This window comes from Mandrillus leucophaeus, unplaced genomic scaffold (genome assembly GCF_000951045.1).
Source record: "Mandrillus leucophaeus isolate KB7577 unplaced genomic scaffold, Mleu.le_1.0 Scaffold78, whole genome shotgun sequence".
NCBI classification, from domain to species: domain Eukaryota; kingdom Metazoa; phylum Chordata; class Mammalia; order Primates; family Cercopithecidae; genus Mandrillus; species Mandrillus leucophaeus.
In genome coordinates, this window is record NW_012108474.1 from 389,784 (window position 1) to 397,682 (window position 7,899).

General features: G+C 62.7%; 2 protein-coding genes across 3 annotated transcripts in view; both read right to left on the bottom strand.

Moving 5' to 3' along the window:
• Window positions 1-135, bottom strand: part of MRPL28 (mitochondrial ribosomal protein L28) — a 3,534-nt gene extending 3,399 nt beyond the window's left edge. Inside the window, exon 1 of one of the 2 annotated variants that reach the window (XM_011966881.1) lies at window positions 57-135. The gene's annotated coding sequence lies outside the window, so the exon portion shown is untranslated. Of the gene's footprint in view, window positions 1-42 lie in introns of both variants that reach the window. The other variant, XM_011966882.1, reaches the window with a different exon arrangement.
• A 212-nt stretch (window positions 136-347) lies between these two features.
• Window positions 348-7,355, bottom strand: TMEM8A (transmembrane protein 8A). Its single transcript, XM_011966884.1, has 11 exons — window positions 7,139-7,355; window positions 6,798-6,925; window positions 6,335-6,603; window positions 5,927-6,246; window positions 5,148-5,238; window positions 4,937-5,060; window positions 4,561-4,697; window positions 4,028-4,206; window positions 3,812-3,958; window positions 2,168-2,284; window positions 348-1,844 (listed from the first exon to the last, which is right to left on the bottom strand). Exons 2-11 carry the CDS (start codon window positions 6,851-6,853, stop codon window positions 1,548-1,550), a joined length of 1,737 nt encoding a protein of 578 aa, XP_011822274.1. The 5' UTR covers window positions 6,854-6,925; window positions 7,139-7,355; the 3' UTR covers window positions 348-1,547.
• Window positions 7,356-7,899: the final 544 nt, after the last annotated feature.

A 7,899-nucleotide genomic window follows, 5' to 3' on the forward strand; every position in this document is an offset into this window, starting at 1 on the left:
CTGCCCCTACCCTTCTGCCGCGGTCCCCCCGCCGCACCCCACCGGCCCGCGCCCACCTTTCAGAGCTCTAAACCCGGCGCCCCACCGGAACCGGAAGCCGGTCCGCCGCGCCTGGACCTCCTCCCACCGCTGACTGGCTGCAAAGGCCATCCGTCTACCCCTCGTTCCGCCCCCTTTAGGGACCGTAAAAAACACCCTGCAGAGACAGCAGCAGCAGCTCAAGGCACCGTTGGCAATGTGCGGCCCAGGCGTTTCCGCAAAAGGGCGACGCGGGCGGGGCGGGGGTTGTTCTCCCGGGGCCCGCTTACCCTACCAGGGAACGAGCGCAGAAAAAATGTAAAATCTCGTTTAGTTTGAAAAATCACTGTAGAATATTAAATTCACCAATCACAGATAAATCAGATCTACATAAAAATATGTCTTAATGTCTTAGAATTTCCTTTTACTCCAAAACACCCCATATATACATATTTCTCTTTTATAAGCTTAGAGATTGCTTTGGTGGTCAAAGGCAGGGTGGCTGGGGGAGGTAAGACCCTCAGGAAAGCCACACCCCGGACAAGACCCAGAAAGGAAGCCCCCAGAGCCAAGTGTAGGAGGACCCCACCCGGGTCTCAGCCGCCCACTTCCTCAGGGTGGATCCAACACTCACAGGCCTCAGGTAGGGGCCAGGTGCTGCTCCTAGTCATTGCTTCCCCCACAAGGCTTGCATGAGGAGCAGAGACAGCCCAGTCTCCTGAACACCCGCAGGGCACAGACAGCCCAGTGCAGGGGGCAGACACCACCACAGCTCCTGGGACCCAGAGAAAGCTCCCAGAGGGAGGCCCAGGAACGCTGGGGTGGGTGGACTGGGCTGCGTAGGGGTTCCTTGTGGGCCAAATCCCCAGAGCAGCAGAGCACACCAGTCCCACGAGACTCTTCTCAGGGACCCAAGGCTCCAGAGCCAAGAAAAAGGGAAGGGCGGGGCGGAAGCCTGCATCCCCAGCGCCCATCAGCTTTGGTGGAGACCTTGGTCTCCAGTCCCTGTGATGACCACAGCAGCAGAGGGGGATCCTCCATGCCTCAGGCAGGCTGGCATCAGGGCCACATAGGGGCCAGGAGCAGGGGTCTCGGAGCTCACAGCTCCCAGCTCCAGTGGTGGGCTCAGGGTTCCTGGGCTCCATGGGTCTCTTACCACAGCCTCACCAGGGAACAGGACCATAGGGAGTCCTTCACCCCATCTCTAGCCACCTGCAGGCCAGCGGAGCACACAGCCCCATCCTCGCACAGGCACCTGTGGTCTCCAGGTAACCAAGCCCAGGCCCCAGGGGCCACTGCAGACAGCAGCTGGGATCTGCAGAGGGACCTCAGCAGCCAGCAGGCAGCTGGCGGGGAGAGGTGCGTGTGAGGGGGGGTGGCCTCTCCTCAGTAGGAGGAAGTGAGAGGGTACCCAGGCCAATTTTATTCAGCTGGAAATCAATCTGTCCAGGGCTGAACCAGGTGCCTCCCCCTCGATGCAGCTCCTGGCTGAAGAGGTCATCAGAGCAGCAGCTGTCCCCAGGCTGGTGTCATGTCACCGTGTACAGTTCCTCCCGATCGTTCTTGCAGATCTGATAGTGGCAGGGGAATTTCTGCGAGCAGGCCCAGGGCTCAGCGTGCTCATCAGGTGGCGGCAGCAGCAAGGCTGCGCTCCCGGCCAGCAGGACGTGCCAGATGCTGTGAGTATAGTAGTAGTTGTCGCTGGTCATCATGGAGGTATAGATGGCAACGCCCACGGACGCCATGGAGATGCCGGGCAGGAGGTAGAAGGCCCAGCGCTGCCACGAGGTGGGGTAGCACTGGCGCCGGTGCCCGCAGCGGTAAGTCTAGAGAAAACAGCCACGCAGGCATCAGTGCAGCCGCAGCTCCCAGGGCCCGGAAACAGCGGTTACTGGGGGCCTGCCCAGGTCTGGGCAGCAGAACGACAAGGGTGGGCTGCTTCAAGGGGGCTCAGGGGCACAAGGCCACTGGTGCTCAGGCCCAGGCCTCAGGGACACAGCCATGCTGGGCCTCTGTGGGTGCCATGGCAACCCCCAGCAGATACGGGCATTCACTGGTGGGAGCAAGACCAGGAACATGGCCAGAGCAAGGGGCCAGGCTCTCTTCTGCGAGCATCTGGGCAGCAGTGCCAGCCAGCCCGGCTCCTTACCCACATGGAGGCCATGATCACGAAGGCAAAGAGGCAGGGCCCCAGCATGTTCCAGATGCCCCTGCGGTCCAGCTGCAAGGACATGGCGATGACCAGTGTGCCCAGAAGAAACAGCACCTGAGCAAGACACAGGGATGACTGCAGGGACATCTCTGAGGGCTGAAGGCCCAGCAGGAGCAAGTGTACCCCAGGGCCCCGCAGCACCTCTGCCTGCCCCCTCGGAGCTGCTGCCACCCTCTGACCAGCTCTGCCAGCCTCTGACCAGCTCTGCCAGCCGGCAGGGACACGCCCCTCCTTTAGCTTCTACATTGCATCCACAGGTGAATGTGGCCAGGCGGGCACCTCTGGGGGACTACAGGGTGGTCAAACTGGACAGCCACATATGGCAGCTCTGCACCCACACACTCACTAGCCCTCTGTACCCCTGGGTTTCCAGGAATCCCCCATCAGGGTGGCTTCAGTCTCCCGCCCACTGTTCCATAGGGAGGGGCTCCTACCCCCCCGTCTCCATCAGACACTTCTGCCCACAACCTACAGTTCCCTGCCTATCTGCAGGTTCCGGCCCTGCACTCAGCCCTGCAGGACCCTGGTGTTTCCCAGCCTCCCCCCTGCCCTGGCTGTGGGGCTCCCATGGGTACCCCCTTGGGGCAGCACCCAGCCTGTAGTTCCCAGAGCAGACAGGAGGGCAGAGCACGCAGCTCACAAACCTAGGGCACGAGTCTCCCCATGCCAGGGCCAGCTGCCACAGAGTCCCCAAAGCATCCTTGGCACCAAGGACCCAGGGAGCATGGGTAGGGGCTTCTCGAGGGTAGGGGGCCTGGCCTCCCCTGCCTACCACCTTCCTTCCTGGCATCCTCCAAACAGCTGGCATTGCCCCCTCACAACTGCCTGCAGGGTCTCAGACCCGCATCTCCGTGTGGCATCACAGAAGACATGAACTTTCTTTTCTTTTTTTTTTTTTTTGAGACGGAGTCTTGCTCTGTCGCCCAGGCTGGAGTGCAGTGGCCAGATCTCAGCTCACTGCAAGCTCCGCCTCCTGGGTTTACGCCATTCTCCTGCCTCAGCCTCCCGAGTAGCTGGGACTACAGGCGCCCACCACCTCGCCTGGCTAGTTTTTTGTATTTTTAGTAGAGACGGGGTTTCACCGTATTACCCAGGATGGTCTCGATCTCCTGACCTCGTGATCCGCCCGTCTCGGCCTCCCAAAGTGCTGGGATTACAGGCTTGAGCCACCGCGCCCGGCCGCTTTCTTTTCTTTTGTCACCCAGGCTGGAGTGCAGTGCTGTGACCTCGGTTCACTCCAACACCTCCAACGCCTGGGATCAAGCGATCTTCCCACTTTAGTCTCCCGGGTGGCCGGGACCACAGGCATGCACCCACTACGCTCAGCTAACGTTTCGATTTTTTGTACAGCCCAGGCTGCTCTTGAACCCCTGGCCTCATGGGATCCCCCCCCAGGTGTTGGGATTACAGGTGTGATTACAGGTGTGAGCCACCAGAGCCACCGTGCTCGGGCGAGATGTGAGGTTTCCAGGGGCTGTGCCCAACGCCAGGTCCGGCCTCTCCCACGGTACTGCCTTTTGCAGGCTGCACCTGGGGGCCCTGCTCCCCTAAAGCCCACACCCCACGTCGAGGGCCACTCACGTATTTCAGGACTGCCTTGAGCCGCGCCATGCACAGGATGGTGACCCAGATGGCCGCCCCGGAGCCCAGGAAGTCGCAGTACTGCAGCGTGTCGTAGTTGAGGATACACAGCACCGCCTCCCCGGGCTGGTCGCAGGCGTGGTAGAACTGTGGAGAGGCTCCGTGAGCGCCATCCCGCCCTCCCACCCCAAGTCCCTGCAGGAGGGGCCAGCCTACCGTGGAGAAGAACATGGTGTAGGCGTAGACGGAGGCCTCAACCAGGAAGAATCGCTGCACTGAGACGGTGATGGGGGCCAGGAACATGAGGTTGCTGAGCGTGAGCAGCAGTGTGGCTGCCCTCTGCTGGGCCACCGTCTGGGCTGTGCTGTTGTCCGTGCAGCTCCACCCACGCCAGCCTGGGGGCACAAAACCCCACGGCGGAGGCTGGGGGCACTGCTGAAACTCAGGGCCCACCCCTCACCCAGGACCCTGCAGAGAAGCCACTTCATCACCCAGGGGCAAGCTGGGTAGGCACAGTGGGCAGGGCCAAGGTCAGGAGGCAGTATCACCCCCGGGGATACCTGGTGCCTGTGCCAGGCAGACAGAGTGTTGGTGGGGAACAGGGGAGTGGGGAGGAGGCTTTGCCCCTGCATTGCTTTGCAGGGGTCTCTCTCCAGCCCCTTGTGGCGCTTCCCCAGGGGAGAGGCATGGCACAGCACTGGAAGCCAACAGCAGCAGCGTCTCGGGGCGGGCGGGGCCCTGGCCCTCACCTGCCTTGCAGCTGCAGCCGGCATACAGGTAGCTGTGTCTGCGGAGCAGGAGGCACTGGCCGTAGGGTCCGCAATCGTTCAAACAGGGCACCAGGTACAAGGTGGTCTCCACATGGACCACAGCCTGCTCACACTCCCTTTGAGGAAGGGGCCACAGGAAAGCTGGTGCAGTGGTCTGACAGCCCAGCTGCCACCAGCACACCCAAGAGGCTGACGGACATGAGAACCCAGCATTGAGGCCCCCAGCTTTCAGTAGCCCTGGAAGAAGCACCCCTCGAGCTGGGTCACTCAGAATGCCAACCTCAGGCAGCCCGCCTGTGATCCTGAGTGAAATGACAGGGTGCCTGACCCCCGTCCCTGCCCTAGATTTACTTACTCAGCGTTCTCAGGGCACAGGAGCTGCAGAGAGAGGTACCAGTTGTCTGTCTCTGGGTAGGGGATGATGAGGTTGGCCCTGAGAGACCAGGCGCTCAGAGACAAGGGGTAGCCCTGGAAGAAGGCTGCAGGGGAGCCAGAGGGCCCCATCAGAGGAGGCCGGGTCGGGAGCTGGCAGGGGCCACGCTGATGGTGACGCCTGCCCATCATACCTGTGGTGCAGTTGAGCGAACTGTTGAAGCCAAGGAAGGGTGAGGCAGCGTTCACACAGGCCACTATGACGGTCTCATTCTGCATCTCTGTCTGGAAAGGGAGGCAGTCCCGGCTCAGCCCCAGCAGCCCCTGGCCACAGTGGGGTCATCCGCCCCACATGCCAGCTCAGCCTGGTGCTGGTGCCTTTTTTTTTCTGACACGGAGTCTCGCCCTGTCACCCAGGCTGGAGTGCAGTGGCACGATCTCGGCTCACTGCAAGCTCCGCCTCCCAGGTTCACACCATTCTCCTGCCTCAGCCACCTGAGTAGCTGGGACTACAGGTGCCCGCCACCACGCCCAGCTAATATTTTTGTATTTTTACTAGAGATAGGGTTTCACTGTGTTAGTCAGGATGGTCTCAATCTCCTGACCTCGTGATCTGTCCGCCTTGGCCTCCCAAAGTGCTGGGATTACAGGTGTGAGTCATTGTGCCTGGTCAGTGCTGGTGCCTTTCTCTGAGACTCCTGCAGTCCCAGGGCCCACCGGGACCCTTCCTCCCCGGGCCCTGGGACATCCTGCCTCCGCCCCACCTCTGACCCTAGCTACCCTGGGCCCTGCTGACAGGAGCAAGGCTGCCCAGCAGGGTAGGCGCCCCCAACATGGGCCCCTGTCCTGGCCCATGCCTGCTGGTGTCACTGTGTTGCCTGTCCCAGTGCCAAGGTAAATGAGGAGGCCCTGCAGGGGCCGCCCGACGCCCTGCCCGAGCCCAGGCCACAGGCCGCTTGCAGACAGCAGGTACCTTGTTGGCCCGCAGGGAGATGGTGAGGGAGCCCCCGCTGTCCATGCCGGTGTTCAGGCGCAGTCGCATCATGGACGGTGTGTTTGGACACACCCTCACCGAGACCCTGTCCAGGAGCTGGAAGTGCACGGACACCACGTCCACGTCCTCCCGCATGACTGGGTAGTTTGTGAGGCAGAAGGGGCTGCGGCCCACGCTGCCACTCCTGCCCAGATCCTGGTGGTCGGGGCTCAGGGAGGGCAGCCCAGTGGAGGCATTGAAGCTCTGGTTTCGGCTGCTCTGCAGAAGGGGCTGGATGGCTACACTCTGTGGCCTGCAAGCTGCCGAGAGGACAAGGGGTCTGGTTGGAGGAAAGTCCAGGGATCTGGGGAGGGGCAGGGCCACCCCTCCAGCCCTTGTGCGGCCCACCTGTGAGGGCAGCTACAGCACTGAAAGTCACTGTCCCGAGGGGCCCCACCAGGCTCTCAGCTGTCACTTGCAGCCACCGGTCCCAGGGCGGTGAGGGCAGCAGCAGGCGACAGGGCCAGGGGGCACTGGTGCAGGTGAGCACCTTCTGGAAGTTGCTAGGCAGGGTGACCGGGCCCACGGTGAGACGCACAGGGCAACCCAGGCTCCCGCTGGACACACAGTCCCGCAGCTCCAGCAGAAGCTCCCGCGTGTAATCGGGGACAAAGACCCTGCACCAAGGGGACACAGCTGGCTCAGGCTCTGCCATTCCTCAGCCCACCTCGTGGGCACCCAAGGAGGCCAGGCATCTGGACTACTTCCCAGCCCACCCCCAGGGCTCAGGGCCAGGCTCTCGCACCCACTCCACCAAATCTGAGGTGGGGCCGGAGGCCAGAGCTGGGCTGCCCCACCAGGTCCCGCTCACTTGAGGTAGCTGGGGTGGGAGAGGAGAGTGTGTGGAACGGGCACATCCGGCTCCATGACTGAAATCTCGACCACCCGTGTGACCAGCAGGTCAGGCTGGAAGACGTAGGCACAGGTGGGAGCCAAGCCCTAGGGAGAGAACAGGTGTGGGCAGGGGTGGTGTCAGAGAATGCAGGCATGAGGGCAGGGTCCCACCAGAAACCCCAGGCATGCAGGGAGCAGGGCTGGCCCCAGAATGCAGTGTGGAGCCTAGAGCAAGGACCACCCCAAAGAGGTGAACGGCAGGGACTGGCCATCGCCGCGAGGTTCTCTGCCTCCATCCCGGAGGGCAGCCCCTCTCACCTTCAACTCGATCTTCTGGGATGACGGGGGCAGGTGGGCGGCCACGAACCAGTCCCCGGGGGCTGGGTGGGAAACGTTGACAGAGGCATTGCTTAGCGGTGCAGCGCTCAGCGGCACCCTGACCTGGAAGGAGGGCTGCACTGAGGTGTCATCTGGGAAGCTGGTGCCCAGTGGGTTGATGACGGGAGGAGCGCCGGAACGGAAGTGCCTGGAGATGGGAGAGCAGCACAGGGCTCAGGCACAGGGCTTGGCCAGGCGCGGGGGGTGGGCAGGCAGGCGGGCGGCCACCTACACGGTGATCTCTGCGTCGGTGCAGGCGGTGCCGCCCTCCCGGGAGACCTGCAGCAGCCAGCGCAGAAGCACAGTGTCCGGGGGCACGCGGAAGCGGAAGAGCCTGGCACTGCCATACCAGCTGTAGAAGGACAGCCTCTGCGGGGCCTGCGAGAAGTGCTCGGACACCAGCCCCACCTCTGTGAGGAGAAGGAGGCGTCAGCCAGGCTGGGAGCCCTCCTCCAGGGCCGCAGATGGGGAGGATGAGGTCCGCAGAGGGAAAGGGCTGGAAGCCCCGGGGGACCCACCTGCAGCCCTTGGCACACCAACTCTGACCTCGGTAAAGGTCACGGCCACCCTCTGGCCCCTCAGCCAGTCCTCTGCCATCCCTCCCCAAATGACCTACATCCCACCCTCCTGGCATCTCGGTCTTTTCACAGCTGCCATCTCACTGCAGCAGCTTCCAAACAAGTCCCAGGGCACCTCAGCAC